A 21,218-nucleotide genomic window follows, 5' to 3' on the forward strand; every position below is an offset into this window, starting at 1 on the left:
CCATATTACTTGGTACTGCCCTGATAACAAGTATTAGTGAGGTTAGCATTTTCTCTTTATGTTTACTGGCCATAAAATTTCCTCTTCTGTGAAGTACAAGCAGAGTGGAGTTTTTAGTCACCTCTCAGTGTTAAGGCAAAAAAGTTAGGGCAAGGAACCCAATTAACATCAGGTTTTCAGCTGAAATCTCTGGAGGAGTACACCCTAGGAACAGGGGCAAATTAGAGATAGAATGAGCCTTACTAAAAGCTCTGTTTCTCAATGAATTAAAGTGATTCCCCTCTCCCCCATACCAGTATGTGAAAATGTACTCAGCTTCATTAATCATCAAAGAAACAGAAATTAAAACCCAATAAGGTAGCACTATCTCACTGCCAGAATGACTAAATACTTGCCAGAGTGACTAAAATGAAAACCACAGACACTGTCTGTGAAGCAACTGGAACGCTTTCACACTGCTGAAAGAACTGATATTGCTACTTTGGAAGACTGTTTCACCTTATCTACTAAAACTGAATATGTGCATATATTTATAACCTAACAAATCTATTCCTAAGTATTATCCAGTAGAAACACATATACTTGTTGTACAAAAGACATGTAGAGGAATCTAACAGCCAAAACCTGGAAATAACTCATATGTCCATCAACAATACAATGGATAAACTGTAGTATATTCCTACAATGGAGCAATGAGAATAAACAAACAATTGTTACAAGCAATGCTGTGGATCTTTCTGACCAACGGAAACTTGCTATATGATTATATTACATAAAGTTCAGAAATAAGTAAAGCTAATCTTGGATGTTACATGTTAGGAGAGTGGTTACCCTTGAGAAGGTGGGAAGGACAGTGACTAGAGAGTGCTGGTGATGTTCTATTTCTTGATCTAAGAGGTCATCACACAAAGTGTGCTGCTTTTGTGAAACTACATCTACTTATGCTATATGCATTCTACTAAAGGTATGCCATTATTCAATTAAAAGTTTACTAAAAACTGTATAAAACTATCTTTACTTCTTTGATAAGCTTAATTGACTCCCACACCACTTTGTTTTTAATACTTAAAAATTAACTTCTATTGACCTTAATATTACACATACACAGAAAGACTAGTGATCACCTAAGAAACCATTAGAAAAACAGGCAAGTTACAATGCATTCTTCCATACCTGTGCTGCTCAATATGGCAGCCACTAGTCATGGAGTCCTTGAAATGTGTGAGCCCTGAATTTAGACTTAAGTGTAAAAACCACCTCGGATTTCAAAGACTTCGTATAGCTGTTGCTCACGGCCCCAGAACTCCCCTCTGATACCAAAATCCAAGGATGCTCATGTCTTCTATAAAATGGTGCAGTATTCGCATATACCCTACACACATCCTTCTGTAAACTTTAAATATATCTAGATAATCTATAAAACCTAACACAATGTAAATGCTAGGTAAATAGTTACCAGAGTGTGGCAAATTCAAGTTTTTCTTTTTGAAACATTTTGGAATTTTCCCCCCAAATATTTTTCATCTGCAGTTGGTTGAATCCCTAGATATGGAAACCAGGATTCAGAGGGCCGACTGTCCAAAAAAGGGAGTGCAAAATATCTCACCAATGCGTTTTCACATGGATTGCTAAAAAAAATTAGCTTTACTTGTTTCTTCTTACTTTTTTAATGTGGCCACTAGAAAATTTAAAAATCACATCCATCACTGGCATTACATTTCTATTGAACTACACTTTTCTTTTAAACTATACTGTTTAAAAGAGAAAGCATTTCTTTTCCCTCCCAATGTTTTTTCAATTTTTCTTATTCCATATAAACAGCTCTAAAATCCTAACGTAAATAATTACCATGTAAGAATTTGGGTCACCAAATACTCTTTCAAAGACTTCTTCTGCTTCCTTAAAATTGCCATTTTCCATGCAAACGGCTATAGCCTAAAAATCAGAATGACAAATACATATCTTAGATTGCTTTTTAAAATATCTAATTGCTGTTTAATATTAAAATAACTCAGGTAAGGTCTAAACTACTTCATCTAAAATATTCTTACACAGTTTAACAATTCTGATTTGATAAATGATATATAATAGCTTTTCAAAGATGAAATAACTGTGGTCCAAAAAGACATGAAAATTTTTGACTGGCCTCTTCTATTTAATTATTAATAAATTCAGAGCTACATTATATATATTGAGGACTCACCAAAATAATAATTTTAAACAAAAGGGAAATAAGACAGGAGGCAGATGGATGGTATTTGAGATGATTAGGAGAGAGAGATATATATAGGTATATAAAATTTGCCATTTAGGAGCCTAGGAAAATCACTAATAGAAACCTAGGAAGCCAGATGCTTTTGAATAAGCATTTTATAAATAGGCCTTTTTTATTTCCCCCAATTGATTAAAAAAAGAAACAAAACTATTTCGTATTTGGGTAAAGTCAGCAAAAACAAGACCAAGAGCTGACTGTGGCTCAGATCATGAACTCATTATTGCAAAATTCAGACTTAAACTGAAGAAGGTAGGGAAAACCACTAGACCATTCAGGTATGACCTAAATCAAATCCCTTACGATTATACAGTGGAAGTGACAAATAGATTCAAGTGGATTATATCTGATAAATGGAGTGCCTGAAGAACTATGAACAGAGGTTCATGCAACTGTACAGGAGGCCAAAACCATCCCCAAGAAAAAGAAATGCAAAAAGGCAAAATGGTTGTCTGAGGAGGCCTTACATATAGCTGAGAAAAGAGAAGCAAAGGCAAAGAAGAAAAGGAAAGATATACTCATTTGAACGCAGGGTTCCAAAGAATAGCAAAGAGAGATAAGAAAGCCTTCCTACGTGATCAATGCAAAGAAATAAAGGAAAACAACAGAATGGGAAAGACTAGAGATCTCTTCAAGAAAATTAGAGATACCAAGGGAACATTTCATGCAAAGATGGGCTCAATAAAGAAATAGTACGGACCTAACAGAAGCAGAAGATATTAAGAAGAGGTAGAAAGGAAACTCAGAAGGACTATACAAAAAAGATCTTCATGACCCAGATAACCATGATGGTGTGATCACTTACCTAGAGCCAGACATCCTGGAATGTGAAGTCAAGTGGGCCTTAGGAAGCATCACTATGAACAAAGGCAGTGGAGGTGATGAAATTCCAGCTGAGCTATTTCAAATCCTAAAAGATGATGCTGTGAAAGTGCTGCACTCCATATGGCAGTGAATTTGGAAAACTCAGCAGTGGCCGAAAGACTGGAAAAGGTCAGTTTTCATTCCAATCCCAAAGAAAGGCAATGCCAAAGAATGCTCAAACTATCACACAATTTGCATTCATCTCACACACTAGCAAAATAACGCTCAAAATTCTCCAAGCTAGGCTTCAACAGTACATGAACCGTGAACTTCCAGATATTCAAGCTGGTTTCAGAAAAGGCAGAGGAACCAGAGATCAAATTGCCAACATTGGCTAGATCATAGAAAAAGCAAGAGAATTCCAGAAAAATGTCTACTCCTGTTATATTGACTGCTTCTGAGAAAGCCTTTGACTGTGTGGATCACAACAAACTGGAAAATTCTTCAAGAGATGGGAATACCAGACCACCTGACCTGCCTCCAGAGAAATCTGTATGCAGGTCAAGAAGCAACAGTTAGATCTGGACATGGAACAAGGGACTGGTTCCAAATTGGGAAAGGGGTATGACAAGGGTGTATATTGTCACCCTGCTTATTTAACTTATATGCAGAGTACATCATGAGAAATGTTGGGTTGGATGAAGCACAAGCTGGAATCCAGGTTGCTGGGAAAAATATCAATACCTCAGATGCAGACAACACCACCCTTATGGCAGAAAGCAAAGAGGAACTAAAGAGCCTCTTTAGTTGAAAGTGATGAAAGTGAAAGAGGAAAGTGAAAAAGCTGGCTTAGAACTCAACATTCAAAAAACTAAAACCACGGCATCTGGTCCCATCACTTCAAGGCAAACAGATGGGGAAACAACGGAAACAGTGACAGACTTTATTTTTGGGGGCTCCAAAATCACTGTAGATGGTGATTGCAGCCATGAAATTAAAAGATGCTTGCTCCTTGGAAGAAAAGCTATGACCAACCTAGACAGCATATTAAAAAGCAAAGATGTTACTTTGCCAACAAAGATCTGTCTAGTCAAAGCTATTGTTTTTCCAGTCGTTATGTATAGATGTGAGAGGTGGATCATCAAGAAAGCTGAGGCCAAAGAATTGATGCTTTTAAACTGCGGTGTTGGAGAAGACTCTTGAGAGTCCCTTGGACACAAGATCAAATCAGTACATCCTAAAGGAAATCAATCCTGAATATTCATTGGAAGGACTGATGCTCAAGCTGAAGCTCCAGTACTTTGGCCATCTGATGAGAAGAACTGACTCATTTGAAAACACCCTGATGCTCGGAACGACTGAAGGAAGGAGGAGAAGGGGACAAAAGAGGATGAGATGGTTGGATGGCATCACCGACTCGATGGACATGAGTTTAAGCAAGCTCCGGGAGTTGGTGATGGACAGGGAAGCCCAGCATGCTGCAGTCCATGGGGTTGCAGAGTTGGACATGACTGAGCAACAGAACTGAACTGATAGCCAATTAACAAACAATGTTGTGATAGTTTCAGGTGAATAGCAAAGAGACTCAGCCATACTTACATGTATTCATTCTCCCCCAACACCCCTCCCATCCAGGCTGCCACATAACATTGAGCAGAGTTCCATCTGTTATACAGCAGCACCTTGGTGGTTATCCATTTTAAACATAGCAGTGCATAAACCGGCCTTTTTGATATCATATGTGGTTATAGGACCACCACTACCATCTGGATAGGCTTGTAAATTTGGGCAAACCTCTTGGGGTCTTGGTTTCTTAAAATGGGGAAAATTATAGTACCTATTTCATAGGGTAGTTGTGAAAATTAAAGAGTTACATATGAAAGTACTTATAAAGACAGCTGAGCGCCTAAGAATTGATGCTTTTCAACTGTGGTGTTGGAGAATACTCTTCAGAGTCTCTTAGACTGCAAGGAGCTCAAACCAGTCTATCCTAAAGGAAATCAGCCCTGAATATTCATTGGAAGGACTGACGCTAAAGCTGAAACTCCAATACTTTGGCCACCTGATGCAAAGAACTGACTCATGTGAAAAGACCCTGACACTGGGAAAGACTGATGGCAGGAGGAGAAGGTGACTGCAGGAGGGGAAAGGGACGACATAGGATGAGATGGTTGGATGGCATCACCGACTCGGACATGAGTTTGAGCATGCTCTGGGAGTCGGTGACGGACAGGGAAGCCTGCGGGCTGCAGTCCATGGGGTCAAGAAAAGCGAATGAACTGACTGACTGATGAAAGTACTTAGAATAATATCTTCAAATAGTAAGCAATATATTATTACATGTTTGCTATGTATTTCATGGTAACCTGCTCAACTTTATACTAGCATATTTAACAAAGGCTGCTTCCCCTAGACCTCCAAAAGTTTGGGATAATGATAGATCGCTTTGGCCTGAGTTGAAATTCTTAAAAGCAGCAGTCATGTTTTTGCCCATTTTCTTCAGGCTTAATTAATTCTACTTGACAGTCACCACACAATCAATGGTTAATTCTTGAGAATGTGGGACACCACCTGGATTTTAGTTTAATTGTGAAAATCTTGAGAACGTGCTCTGCCTGTAAGCAAAACATATTTTCCCTTCTGTCTTTGGATGACTTTCTTTAGTTTCTCACTCTTCAAAAGGCTACTTGTAAAATTCTCTATATCTATATAGTTAACATTTTACATTCTCTCTTTTTAATTTTACATTCTCTTAATCACAAAAATCCATTTCATTTTCTATCATTTGATAACCTTGAGTGGGAGAGCACAAACCACTGGTGTTTTAAGTTTCAGATCAGATCAGATCAGATCAGTCACTCAGTCGTGTCCAACTCTTTGCGACCCCATGAATCGCAGCATGCCAGGCCTCCCTGTCCATCACCAACTCCCAGAGTTCACTCAGACTCACGTCCATCGAGTCAGTGATGCCATCCAGCCATCTCATCCTCTGTCATCCCCTTCTCCTCCTGCCCCCAATCCCTCCCAGCATCAGAGTCTTTTCCAATGAGTCAACTCTTTGCATGAGGTGGCCAAAGTACTGGAGTTTCAGCTTTAGCATCATTCCCTCCAAAGAAATCCCAGGGCTGATCTCCTTCAGAATGGACTGGTTAGTGATCTTTAAATAGATCTGATGGACTGTAGCCCGCCAGCCTCCTCTGACCATGGAATTTTCCAGGTAAGAACACTGGAATGGGATACTATTTCCTACTCCAGGGGATCTTTCCAACCCAGGGATCAAACCCATGTCTCTTGCATCTCCTGCACTGGCAGGTGGATTCTTTACCACTCATGCCACCTGGAAAGCCCTTGTTTTCCAAAGTGGGGGCAATATGCACTTAGGTAACAAACATTAACTCCAGTTCTTAGAGCTCATGTCAAATTTCTAAAGAGAATAATTATGTTGAATTTTACTGAAGGTTCATTGTCCAACAGTAGCTCTTAGTTTCTTTAAATGTCATGCTTTTATTTTCTAGGAAAATAATAATTATAAACATAAAGAATACTCATACCTGAATTTTAATTAAATTCTCTATTTCTTCATGAAGCTTGTCATGTTCCTTTTCAATTGAAGCCCAAATCATCAGGGCTGATTCCAAGGGTGTAATTCTTTCATCACTTTCAAACTGTGCATCTTTTAAACCAAAATAAAAACAAGTACCTTAGAAAACTATGAAGAACTTAACTTTGTTAATTTTTTATAAATTACTTTCTTTAAATATTGGCTGATTGTATTCTATTTGCCAGGCACTGCTCTTATATATGCTTGTTTAGGAAAGATTTTTCAAATTAATTTCCTCATTAAAATCAACTTAAAATAGAAAATGCTAGACGAGTTCATAAAACATTTGAAGCTTTTCTCTGCTAAAATATTTAAGGACTAGTTCTTGGTGGTCCAGTAGTTGAGAATCTGCCTTCCACTGCAGGGGACTCAGGTTTGATCCCTGGTTTAGCACCTGGGATTCCATGCGTTGTGGGGCAGCTAAGCCCACACACCACAGGTATTGGGCCTGCACTGAAACTAGAGAAAGCCCACACACCGCAACGAGAAGCCCGTACGCCACAACAAAGACCCAGAGCAGCCAGTATGTATACGTGCATTTAAGAGCCGAAAGAAACACTTTACATAAGGTATCACAGTAACAGAGTTCTTAAATGGTTTTTAAGTCTAAGTGCAGTGTAACAAACCTCAAATAGAAATCTGATCTTAGCATATACTAATTGAAATCCTTATTATATATTTTGTGGATATTTGAAACAGGCATTCAGGTTATCTCTCTACCAACATTCTTCCAATTATCAAGGCTTAAAAATCTAAGGAGTCATTGTTTTACTCCTCTTTCTCATCACCGTATCTGTTGCAATATATTATACAGTAGTTTTAAAAACTTCAGAGTTTATTCCAGACTCTATCATTTATCATCTTTGGGGTGCTGAAAAGCTATTTCACCTCTCTAAGTCTCAGTTTTCTCACCTATAAAATGCCACAATTGTAAATACTATGTGAATATTTAATGAGATAATATTTGTACTGCTGTTAAACTTTCTTAAAACAGAATTTTGATCAGGTTATCCTCATGAAACACTCACGGTGGCTGATAACTACTTAACAAATTACACACACACTTATCGTTTCGAAATTCAGAACCTTCACCATGTATGTCTTACATGTCTTGCACCCCTAATCGCTCATCTATTCACTCAGTATATATTACAGCTCATTTCAATACTCATCTTTCCTAAGAAGTCTTTCCTGATTGACATTATCCAACCATTCTTGCTAATCTACCTTCCTTCTTATAAATGTGACATACAGAAAAATTGTATGTATGTTAGATCTTAACTTAAAAGACTTTACAGTGTAGAAAAACAAGTACTGTATATTAACACATATATATACAATCTACAACAATGGTACTGATGAACCTATCTGCAGGGCAGGAATAGAGACTCAGACATAGAGATATGGACACAGCAGGGGAAGGAGAGGGTGGGACAAACTGAGAGCAGCACTGAAATATACACAGTGCCATGTGTAAAACAGACAGCTAATGAGAAGTTGCTATACAGTGCAGAGAGCTCAGTCTGGTGCTGTGTGACAACCTAGAGGGGTGGGATAGGGTGCGAGGTGGGAGGGGAGGTCCAAGAGGGAGGAGACTTGTATCCCTATGGCTGATTCACATTGTTGCAAGGCAGAAACCAATACAACATTGTAAAGCAATTAGGCCTCAATTAGAAATCAATAAATCAAAAAGAAAAATGATAAAAAAAACTTTACAGTGTAGACTTTCACTTTCAGGTAGGATGCATGAAAGTGAATGCACCAGGGCAACACTCTCACCATCACCAGAAAAAAAAATGGGGACAAACTGCAAAATCATGTTGTTGAAGACAGGAGACAGCTGTGCAAGCTCTGAGAACCAGGTGGAATACTAGAAAGAGACTCCTTCTCAGGTGAGCAGATGATTCACAGCTCTTTTCCTCCCTGGGCTACTTTGCTGAAAGGGCTGAAGATCCAGTGTGCTCTAGGCAGGGAGGCTTTATTGGGGATAAGAGAAAGAAGAGCTTCTTGTGGTTTCCTTGGGGCTAGCATGGTGGACTGGAAACTAGAGGAACTGAAAACACATGGCTAGCATTTCCCCACAAAGCTTTTGCTGAGTTCTGGGGCAGTGCAGGAAGCTGGGGTGGAAAAGTATGGAAAACTTCCAGTTGCACAGATCTTCAGATGAAGTCCCATGAGAGGGTGGAGCCTGCCATAAACAAAGCCTGTCCCCTTTAAGACATTTGCCATATTTTAAAACCAGGTGGAGCAGGAGACTACAAAGTTAATAAGGCAGCCACTGCTGCTGCTGCTGCTGCTAAGTCACTTCAGTCATGCCCGACTCTATGAGACCCCATAGACGGCAGCCCACCAGGCTCCCCCGTCCCTCCAGGCAAGAACACTGGACTGGGTTGCCATTTCCTTCTCCAATGCATGAAAGTGAAGAGTGAAAGTGAAGTCACTCAATCGTGTCCGACTCTTAGCGACCCCATGGACTGCAGCCTACCAGGCTCCTCCATCCATGGGATTTTCCAAGCAAGAGTACTGGAGTGGGGTGCCATCGCCTTCTCCGAAGGCAGCCACTAGCTATATGTAATTACTGGACAGTTAAAGCATTGCTGATCCAAATTGAGATGTACTTTGACTATGAAATACAAACCAGATTTCAAAGACGTACTGCAAAAAAATAAAGGTGGTAAAATATCTCGTTTTATATCAATCATATGTTGACATATATTTTAGAAATACTGGATTAAATAAGACATTGCTAAAATTCTACCTATTTCTACTTTACTTAATATAGCTATTAGAAAAGTTTTGATTATATATGAGGCATACTTTGGGCTTCCCAGGTGGCACTAGTGGTAAAAGAACCTGCCTGCCAATGCAGGAGATATAAGAGACTCCGGTTCGACCCCAAGGTGGGAAAGAACCCTTGGAGAAGGGCATGGCAACCCACTCAGTATTCTTACTAGGAGAATCCCATGGACAGAGGAACCTGGCGGGCTACAGTTCATAGGGTCGCAAAGAGTCAGACATGACTGAGTCAACCTAGTTTGCATGCACATGGCCTACTTTATATTTCTATTAGGCAGTGCTGCTATACAGCAACCACTAAAAAAATCAGCAGAAGGGTTATATATAGCTGAAAATCCAACATAAATTAAAATGAAATTTTAAATGCTGCCTGACTTATTTGAAATATATTGATTCTTGTTCACTAACCCCGGCCTATTATATCTAAGATGTGCTCTGGGGAACTTCAAGATTAAACCATGGAGTCATACACAAAATAGGAAATTTTTTGACCCTTTTTTGATATCTTAAAGATATCAGTTGTTTGGACTATGGTAACTTTGTGGTGACTCTTACTACCATCACACATTACTAGCAACTATATTTGTAACCTCTTGTTGAGCCTGATTTCAGCACTTATTCAATAAGGGAATATGACTTAAACTATAGTATCTCTTTCTCTTGTCCTCATAGTTTATTTTAGATTATACTGGCCAAGCCTGGCTCAGTTTATCAGTAATGGCTAATATTTACAGCATAGTCATTTAAAGGACCTTCTGACGCTACACAAGCCAGAGTTGGATTAGTGAGAGTCCTGAGAGTGGTACTAACAGGCTGGGATTTCCTGTAACACAACATGTTCATAAGTAAACAGCTTCATGTAATACTGTCTACCACTAGAGACTGTTGGGAAAACCTTTTGTAAATTGCAAACCCCAATATAAATATGCAATTATCTGCATCAGAAGGTCCTTTAAATGACCATGCTGTAAATATTAGCCATTAGCGATAAATCGAACCAGGCTTGGTCATTACAGTCCAAAATAATCTATGAAGACAAAGGAAAGAGATACTATAGCTTAAATCATATTACCTTATTAAAGTGCTTAAGTCAAAATCAAATGCTCAGTCGTGTCCGACTCTTTGCAACCCCATGGGCTGTAGCCTACCAGGCTCCTCTGTCCTTGGGATTTTCCAGGCAATAGTCCTGGAGTGGATTGCCATTTCCTTCTCCAGGGGATCTTCCCAACCCAGGGATCGAACCCAGGTTTCCCGCATTGTGGACAGACGATTTACCATCTGAGCCACCAGGGAAGTCCAAAATCAAATAAGAGGCTTCAAATATGCTTGTTGCCAATAATGACAGTAGTAAGAGATGCTACAAAGTTACCAAAGTCTAACTGAGTGATTGGAGAAGGCAATGGCACCCCACTCCAGTACTCTTGCCTGGAAAATCCCATGGACGGAGGAGCCTGGTAGGCTGCAGTCCATGGGGTCACTATGAGTCGGACACGACTGAGCGACTTCCCTTTCACTTTTCACTTTCATGCATTGGAGAAGGAAATGGCAACCCACTCCAGTGTTCTTGCCTGGAGAATCCCAGGGACGGGGGAGCCTGGTGGGCTTCCGTCTATGCGGTCGCACAGAGTCGGACACGACTAAAGTGACTTAGCAGCAGCAGCAGCAACTGAGTGATTATGCACTTAACTTCTTATTGCAAAATTCAGACTTAAATTGAAGAAGGTAGGGAAAACCACTAGACCATTCAGGTATGACCTAAATCAAATCCCTTATGATTATATAGTGGAAGTGACAAATAGATTCAAGTGGATTATATCTGATAAATGGAGTGCCTGAAGAACTATGAACAGAGGTTCATGCAACTGTACAGGAGGCAGTGATCAAAACCATCCCCAAGAAAAAGAAATGCAAAAAGGCAAAATGGTTGTCTGAGGAAGCCTTACAAATAGCTGAGAAAAGAAGAGAAGTGAAAGGCAAAGAAGAAAAGGAAAGATATACCCATTTGAACACAGGGTTCCAAAGAATAGCAAAGAGAGATAAGAAAGCCTTCCTACATGATCAATGCAAAGAAATAGAGGAAAACAACAGAATGGGAAAGACTAGAGATCTCTTCAAGAAAAATTAGAGATACCAAGGGAACATTTCATGCAAAGATGGGCACAATTAAAGATAGAAACAGTACGGACCTAACAGAAGCAGAAGATATTAAGAGGTGACAAGAATACACAGAAGAACTATACAAAGAAGACCTTCATGACCCAGATAACCATGATGGTGTGATCACTCACCTAGAGCCAGACATCCTGGAATGTGAAGTCAAGTGGGCCTTGGGAAGCATCACTACAAACAAAGGCAGTGGAGGTGATGGAATTCCAGCTGAGCTATTTCAAATCCTAAAAGATGATGCTGTGAAAGTGCTGCACTCAATATGGCAGTGAATTTGGAAAACTCAGCAGTGGCCAAAAGACTGGAAAAGGTCAGTTTTCATTCCAATCCCAAAGAAAGGCAATGCCAAAGAATGCTCAAACTATCGCACAATTGTACTCATCTCACTCGCTAGCAAAGTGATGCTCAAAATTCTCCAAGCTAGGCTTCAACAGTACGTGAACCATGACCTTCCAGATGTTCAAGCTGGATTTAGAATAGGCAGAGGAACCAGAGATCAAATTGCCAACACCAGTTGGATCATCGAAAAAGCAAGAGAGTTCAGAAAAACATCTACTTCTGCTTTATGGACTACACCCAAGCCTTTGACTGTGTGATCACAACTGTGGAAAATTCTGAAAGAGATGGGAATACCAGACAACCTGACCTGCCTTCTGAAAAACTGTATGCAGGTCAAGAAGCAACAGTTAGAACTGGACATGGAAGAACAGACTGGTTCCAAGTAGGAAAAGGAGTACGTCAAGGCTGTATATTGTCACTCTGCTTATTTAACTTATATGCAGAGTACATCATCAGAAAGGCTGGGCTGGATGAAGCACAAGCTGGAATCAAGATTTCTGGGAGAAATATCAATAACCTCAGATATGCAGATGACACCACCCTTATGGCAGACAGCAAAGAACTAAAGAGCCTCTTGTCCATCTAGTCAAAACTATGGTTTTTCCAGTAGTCATGTATGGACGTGAGTTGGACTATAAAGAAAGCTGAGCACCAAAGAATTGATGCTTTTGAACTGTGGTGTTGGAGAAGACTCTTGAGAGTCCCTTGGACACAAGGAGATTAAACCAGTCCATCCTAAAGGAAATCAACCCTGAATATTCATTGGAAGGACTGATGCTGAAGCTGAAAAACTCCAATACTTTGGCTACCTGATTGGGAAGAACTGACTCACTGGAAAAGGCCCTGATGTTGAAAGATTGAAGGAAAAGGAGGAGAAGGGGAAGACAAAGGATGAGATGGTTGGATGGCATCACCAACTCAATGGACATGAGTTTGAGCAAGCTCTGGGAGTTGGCAATGGACAGGGAAGCCTGGTCTGCTGCTATCCATGGGGTTGCAAAGAGTCAGACACGACTGAGTGACTGAACTGAAATGAACTGAATGTTATCTTTAAAACAGAGTATATGGAGCATGGTTTCCTACCAGCAGCATCAGAATCATCTGGGAACTTATTGGAAATGTAATTCATCCTACCAAATCAGAAATTCATGATGGGGAAGGAGATACATCATTCTGTTTCTTAACAAGTTCACTAATTATTCTGAAGTAAGCAAAAATTTGAGAATCATTGCTCCAAAAAGTTAGGGATATTTCCTTTACTAGCTTTAAATATGCTTGTGTATAGATGTACAGGCCAAATACAAGTGGGCAAACTCAAAAAAAAAACCGATAGCTCCCATCTCTTTCTGGAGAAGGCAATGGCAACCCACTGCCAGTACTCTTGTCTGGAAAATCCCATGGATGGAGGAGCCTGGTAGGCCGGCAGTCCATGGGGTTGCTAAGAGTCAGACACGACTGAGCGACTTCACTTTCACTTTTCACTTTCACGCATTGGAGAAGGCAATGGCAACCCACTCCAGTGTTCTTGCCTGGAGAATCCCAGGGACAGAGAAGCCTGGTGGGCTGCCGTCTATGAGGTCGCACAGAGTCGGACACAACTGAAGCAACTCAGCAGCAGCAGCAGCATCTCTTTCTTATCATCACACCTTCAGACATAGACTGAAATATGTTCCATATAAGATAAAAACATACTTACCAAGGGTTTTTCCAGCTTCAATTCTTGTCAAAAATTGACATACGTATATAGTTCTCAGTTGATAAGCTGTTAGACTGGACAGTCCATGAATAATAGCTGAAAGTGAATAAAGTAAATTTTATTAAAACATTAAAACAAAACTCCAAACTTGGCCCTGCATTACCTCTTTGTGGTTTGCTGAGCAATAAGTTAACAAACGTCACCCAAAGATTATCATAAATTTAGAACTGTATGCTTTATTCACAATTTTTAAGAAATCAGAACAAAAGTGAGTAACAATGAACACTTTACCTTCAAAATAAAACTGATGTTTCATACACAGAATAATAAATCTTTAAAACTACGTACTTTCACAGGTACCATTCTGTACTAATGAAAAGGGAGATTTAGATCCAAACTGTAAAATATGTCAAATCATTAGATGGAAACTTATTTTCTACCTTAAGATGCCTAACATAACAGGAAATATATTATTACTCTCAAGGTTTCAGTTGAATGGGAGTCTCTTTAGTTTACAAAACTTTATATTAAAACATGTGTTTATATTAACCTCCCCAATATGTGAACACCCACCCAGTGTTATGCTAGGTAATGAGTACATACAATGATGAGTAAACCATAATCCTGGTTTTCAGTGAGTTTACTATGTACAATGAAAGACAAAGATTAAATTAACTAGTCCTGCAGCTGCTAAGCAGATGAAACAAATATTTATTTTCATTGATTTCCTCAATTTTAATATGCCATAGCCTTACGCTATACTGGAGATTATCTGTACCAAATATAGTCATAAAACAACAGGATTCAAAAAGAGAACAAAACTTATATAAAATTTAACACAACTTATTCAATATTTACAGAATATCTACTGTTGGCCAATGGTAGGGACTCATGACTGAACGATAGACAGCCCCCTAGGAAGGTTTTAGTCTGAAAAGACACAAATTAAACAAAAATGTAGGCAGGTGACTAATTAAAATTTTAATGTCATAAAGGGTAAGTATGGTATAGGAGCAAAACAGAAGAAAAGCCCAATCTATTCTAGAGAAGAATTGCTCTTTGTACCTATTAGGCATAAAACAAAACAATGAAAATCTACTCAAGTTGAAGCCAGCTATCTGTTTTTTCCATACCTGTAACCAAATACTACTGACAGAAAGACACCAGAGGATCTAATGGCCAACAACAATAACAACTATATTTAAGCAATTACTAAAATACCAGGCATCTACTTTAAGCCCTGAGCAGTGGTTTTCAACTGGGGGTGTTGTGACTCTGTCCCCTAAGGGACATTTCGCAATGTCCAGAGACATTTCTGATTGTCACATTGAGACATTCTGATTGAGTGGGAGGGGGCTGCTACTGCACCTACCGGTTGAGGTCGGGGATCCTACAACACACCAGTGACCTTCACCCGGTCCCCTCTTCACCCTCAAGCACACACAGAATAAAGAATTATGTGGTACAAAATGTCAACATGCTGAGCTGGAGAAACCTTGCTTTATAAATACCAGTTCATCTGCTTCTCTGAACAGCTCTGTGAGGTAGACGCCATTATCACTACCATTTTATAGATGTGGAAACTGGTGAAACAGGTGAAGTCCCTGCTTCAAGGCTTGTGATGATAAATAAGCAGAGCCAGGAATCAAACTCAGACAATTTACAAGGATTCCCTGGTGGTCCAGTGGTTAGGACTCTGAGCTTCCACTGCAAGGGGCACAAATTCCACCCCCGGTCAGGGAATCAGGGAACTAAGATCCCACAAGCCGTGCAGCCAAAAACACAGACCTACACACTCACAAAAACAAACAAATAACCACAGACAACTAACGGTGGAGCCCAAGCTCTTAATCACAATCCTACACTGCCTCCCACGATGGAGACAGGTTAGGAGTATCAGCCTGGAAAAGGCATTATCTGACACAAGTGAAGTGGGAGAACAATTCTGAATTTGAATGAAAAAGCTAAGAATTTTCTAGTAAGCATCTAGAGTTGCATATGTTTACATTCTTGAAAAGTGTAGTAAATATAATTCTATAAGAGATAAAATGGAGTCCTGTCAGTCAAAAATGGCATACAGAGACAATGTTAAGTTCACAGTTTGTGTATCTGTCATTGATTCAGCAATGCAACTTGGAAAAGAGTTTACTCTTTCTGGATTTTGGTGCCTTTGAGAGTTGGACTGTGAAGAAAGCTGAGCGCCGAAGAATTGATGCTTTTGAACTGTGGTGTTGGAGAAGACTCTTGAGAGTCCCTTGGACTGCAAGGAAATCCAACCATTCCATTCTGAAGGAGATCAGCCCTGGGATTTCTTTGGAAGGAATGATGCTAAAGCTGAAACTCCAGTACTTTGGCCACCTCAGGCGAAGAGTTGACTCATTGGAAAAGACTCTGATGCTGGGCGGGATTGGGGGCAGGAGAAGGGGACGACAGAGGATGAGATGGCTGGGTGGCATCACTGACTGGATAGACGTGAGTCTGAGTGAACTCCAGGAGTTGGTGATGGACAGGGAGGCCTGGCGTGCTGCGATTCATGGGGTTGCAAAGAGTCGGACACGACTTAACGACTGAACTGAACTGAACCTTAAAATAATGGAGGTGACCTAGATTATTCCTTGGGTCTTGGGTGAGAACCTTAAAAGGTCTTTGTTTTTTGTTTAAATGACTTTTTTTTTTTTTTTAGAATGGTTTTAAATTTACAGAATGTTGGGAAGATAATAGAGTGGTGCATGCAAGGTTGCTTCAGTCTTGTGCAACTCTTTGTGCACCATGGATTGTAGTCCACCAGGCTCCTCTGTCCATGAGCTTCTCCAGACAAGAATACTGGAGTGGGTTGCCATGTCCTCCTCCAGGGGATCTTCCCGCCCAGGGATCAAACCCGTGTCTCTTACATCTCCTGCACTGGCAGATGGGTTCTTTACCACTAGTGCCACGTGGGAAGCCCCAAGATAGTAGAGAGGTCCCATATAATACTCTCCATCCAGTTTACCCTGTTATTAGCATCTTACATTAGCATTGTTACATTAATTAACCAATATCGATACATTATTATCTAAAGTCCACCTTTACTCAGATTTCTTTAGTTTTTACTTAATATCCTTTTTCTGCTGCAGGTTCCCATCCAGGGTTCAGTTCAGTTCAGTCACTGAGTTGTGTCCAGCTCTTTGCGACCACATGGACTACAGCACGCCTGGCCTCCCTGTCTGTTACCAACTCCTGGAGTTTACTCAAACTCATGCCCATTGAGTTGGTGATGCCATCCAACCATCTCATCATCTGTCGTCCCCTTCTCCTCCCACCTTCAATCTTTCCCAGAATCAGGGTTTTTTCAAATGAGTCAGTTCTTCACATCAGGTGGTCAAAGTATTGGAGTTTCAGCTTCACCATCAGTCATTCCAATGAATATTCAGGACTGATTTCCTTTAGGATGGACTGGTTGGATCTCCTTGTGTCCAAGAGACTCTCAAGAGTCTTCTCTAACACCACAGTTCAAAAGCATCAATTCTTCGGCGCTCAGCTTTCTTCACAGTCCAACTCTCACATCCATACATAACTACTCATACCATAGCTTTGACTAGACGGACCTTTGTTGGCAAAGTAATGTCTCTGCTTTTTAATATGCTGTCTAGGCTGGTCATAGCTTTTCTTCCAAGGAGCAAGCATCGTTTAACTTCATGGCTGCAGTCACCATCTGCAATGATTTTGGAGCCCCCCCAAAATAAAGTCTCTCACTGTTTTCATTGTTTCCCCATCTATTTGCCATGAAGTGATGGGACCAGATGCCATGATCTTAGTTTTCTGGATGTTGAATTTTGAGCCAACTTTTTTACTCTTCTCTTTCACTTTCATCAAGAGGCTCTTTAGGTCTTCTTTGCTTTGTGCCATAAGGGTGGTGTCATCTGCATATCTTTATTGATACTTCTCCCGGCAATCTTGACTCCAGCTTGTGCTTCATCCAGTCCAGCATTTCTCATGGTGTACTCTGCATATAAGTTAAATAAGCAGGGTGACAATATACCACCTTGATGTATTCCTTTCCTGATTTGGAACCAGTCTGTTGTTCCATGTCTGGTTCTAACTGTTGCTTCCTGACCTGCATACAGGTTTCTCAGGAGGCAGGTCAGGTGGTCTGGTGTTCCCACCTCTTTCAGAATTTTCCAGTTTGTTGAGATCCACACTGTCAAAGAGCACCACGTTACATTTAGTCATCATGTCACTTTGGGCATCTCCTGGTTATAACAGTTTCTCAGTCTTTCCTTGGTTTTGATGACCTTGGGGGTTTTGAGGTATTTTGTAAACTGAATCTATTAGGATTTGTCTGATATTTTTCTCATGACTAGACTAGGGTTATGGGGTTTGGAGAGAAAGATCACAGCGGCAAAGTACCACTTTCATCACATTATATCAAGTGCACACGCTACCAACTATCACTGTGGATGCTGACCTTGAGTACCTGGGTGAGGCAGTATTTGTCAGTTTTCTCTACTTTCTTCCCCTTTCTATACTGTGCTCTATACAGCCCACATTTTAGGAGTGCGGACTTACACTCCACCTCCTTGAGAACAGAGTAGAAACATGAATTACCTGGAATTCTTCTGCATTGGACATCTGTCTCTTCTCCCACTTGTATATTTATCCCAGCATTTATTTACATCAGTGTGGACTTTATGGATGTTTTAAAATAATTTGGGTTATAATCCAAAACTCCAGTTGACTCTTTCACAATGAGGGGGTTAGAGACACTGACCCTCCAAGCAGTTGAAAATTCCATCCTCTGAATGCACGGTTTAACCAACCAGATTGTGTAGTAGTGCAGTATTTACTACTGAGAAAAAAAAAAAACCGGCTTGTAAGCAGACAGGTGCAATTCAAATCTGTGTTGTTTAAGGGTCAACCGTATTTTCATTTTCTTGCTTATGTCTGCCAGGGCTATTGGGAACTCTTGCAGTTGGCTCCTATGCCCCTTTGTGCTCCCATAACTGTGGAGCTTTGTTTCTTTGGGGGTTTTGTTTTGCTTTTAGTACTGCCCTACTTTTTGTCACAAGATGCTCCAGGTTCAAGTTGTATATTTCCTGTCCCTGTCCTGGAATCAGGCCATTTCTATGGAAAATGGTATTGGAAACCAATACCTGAATGCACTGGAAGGACTGATGTTGAAGCTGAAGCTCCAAAACTTTGGCCAACTGATGAGAAGAACTGACTCACTGGAAAAGACTCTGATGCTGGGAAAGATTGAAGGCAGGAGAAGGGGATGAAAGAGGATGAGATGGTTGGATGGCATCCTGACTCAATGCACATGAGTGAGCAAACTCCAGAAGACAGTGAAGGACAGGGGAGCCTGGTGTGCTGCAAAGAGTCGGACACCACTGAGCAACTAAACTGAACTGAACCCTGTCTCTAGTGTTATCTGTGACATAGGGGAAAGGTTGTTGGATTGGAAGATAAGGCAGGTGTCTGGACCAACCCTCTTAACCTATCAATGCTTTAGGTTGTTCAGATCACTCCTCCATAAACTGAGATTTTACTCACCTCACTCATGGGATAACTGTGAGGCTAAAATGTGTCAACATGGTTTTCTGAAATATTTAATTTTCTATTAAATTCTATCTTGGGGTTGCGGTCCGCTGCAATAAGCTGAGAGCCAACTCCAATAAATACTAATACCAGAGTATCTTTCAGTTATCATTCAAAAAGCCAGCTAGCCTTCTGTAGGCATCAATATCTTTGCCCATCATTCACAGGCTGTCTTGCATAGGTGGTAGACTTCATTGTCAGTTACTTTCATTGTGAAGCCTATACTGAGCAGCAGGCTCAATGAGGGCTTCCCTTGTGGCTCAGCTGGTAAAGTATCCGCCGGCAATGCGGGAGACCTAGGTTCAATCCCTGGGTTGGGAAGATCCCCTGGAGAAGGGAAAGGCTACCCACTCCAGTATTCTGGCCTGGAGAATTTCATGAACTGTATAGACAATGGGGTCGCAAAGAGTCAGACACGACTGAGCGACTTTCACACACACAGGGTCAATGAGGTTTAAACAGCTTATAGAGTAATACAAAACAAGGTCTCAGTGACTTGCTAAAAGAAAAAAAAAGCTTTTACAGGAGTACCTCAGAAAAAAGCAAGAAATGCAAGCACCCGGGAGAAATATCAATAACCTCAGATATGCAGATGACACCACCCTTATGGCAGAAAGTGAAGAGGAACTAAAAAACCTCTTGATGAATAAAAGAGGAGAGTGAAAAAGTTGGCTTAAAGCTCAACATTCAGAAAATGAAGATCATGGCATCTGGTCCCATCACTTCATGGGAAATAGATGGGGAAACAGTGGAAATAGTGTCAGACTTTATTTTTGGGGGCTCCAAAATCACTGCAGATGGTGACTGCAGCCATGAAATTAAAAGACGCTTACTCCTTGGAAGGAAAGTTATGACCAACCTAGATAGCATATTGAAAAGCAGAGACATTACTTTGCCAACAAAGATCCCTTTAGTCAAGGTTATGGTTTTTCCAGTGGTCGTGTATGGATGTGAGAGTTGGACTGTGAAGAAAGCTGAGCGCCGAAGAATTGATGCTTTTGAACTGTGGTGTTGGAGAAGACTCTTGAGAGTCCCTTGGACTGCAAGGAGATCCAACCAGTCCATTCTAAAGGAGATCAGTCCTGGGTGTTCTTTGGAAGGACTGATGCTCAAGCTGAAACTCCAATACTTTGGCCACCTCATGCATAGAGTTGACTCACTGGAAAAGATTCTGATGCTGGGAGGGATTGGGGGCAGGAGGAAAAGGGGACGACAGAGGATGAGATGGCTGGATGGCATCACTGACTCGATGGACGTGAGTCTGAGTGAACTCCGGGAGTTGGTGATGGACAGGGAGGCCTGGCGTGCTGCCATTCATGGGGTCGCAAAGAGTCGGACACGACTGAGGGACTGACCTGAACTGAATCCTTTTATCAATTCAACGGGTTATTCTCATTTTACCCACTAGTAAAATTTATGAATCTGAGAAAAACTGAGGAGCCCACGAGAGGCGGAGGCGGGATTCGAACCAACGATTGACTTCGAGCCCGGGGCCCTCAGCAAGCAGCCAGATCCCCGACCCCTGAGGTATAGCGCTGCAAACCAGGCCTCAGTCGTCCGCCGCGGTTCCCGCTCCCGGCCCGGGCGCGCCCAGCACTCACCCTCGGCGCTGTCGCGGGTGCGATGGAAGTCGTCGGAGCGGCCGTCACGGAAAGCCCGGCAAAGCGAAACGCAGAGGAAATCGAGCATCCAGCCGGCAGCTACCGCCTCTGCCTCAGCCATCAGGCCCGCTTCCTCCTCCTCCTCCTCCTCAGGGACCCCCGGCTGTACCTGGCACTCGAGCAGTTCTTGGCATTCAAACTGCTCCTGATCATCTGTCACCGTGTCCGCCACCCGCTCCTCCGGGGAACCTGCATCCTCCCCGTCCGCACGCCCTCGCGGGCTCTGAGCCGCAGAGGCGGTATCCTCCGCCATGTTAAACAGCTCGCGCAGCTTCTGGCCTTTCCGGCGCAGAGCGACTACTGGCTCGC

At 41.3% G+C, this 21,218-nt stretch overlaps 1 protein-coding gene across 2 annotated transcripts in view; it reads right to left on the reverse strand.

The window, feature by feature from the left end:
• Positions 1-21,218, reverse strand: part of TERF1 (telomeric repeat binding factor 1) — a 43,523-nt gene extending 22,305 nt beyond the window's left edge. Inside the window, exons 1-4 of one of the 2 annotated variants that reach the window (XM_006054185.4) lie at positions 20,850-21,218; positions 13,675-13,770; positions 6,628-6,749; positions 1,849-1,935 (exon numbers count right to left, since the gene is read on the reverse strand). In XM_006054185.4, coding sequence (XP_006054247.2) covers positions 1,849-1,935; positions 6,628-6,749; positions 13,675-13,770; positions 20,850-21,162 — 618 coding nt within the window. In that variant the 5' untranslated portion in view covers positions 21,163-21,218. The remainder of the gene's footprint in view (positions 1-1,848; positions 1,936-6,627; positions 6,750-13,674; positions 13,771-20,849) is intronic. The other variant, XM_006054186.4, reaches the window with a different exon arrangement.

Source organism: Bubalus bubalis, chromosome 15 (genome assembly GCF_019923935.1).
Source record: "Bubalus bubalis isolate 160015118507 breed Murrah chromosome 15, NDDB_SH_1, whole genome shotgun sequence".
In the NCBI taxonomy this organism is placed as follows: Eukaryota; Metazoa; Chordata; class Mammalia; order Artiodactyla; family Bovidae; genus Bubalus; species Bubalus bubalis.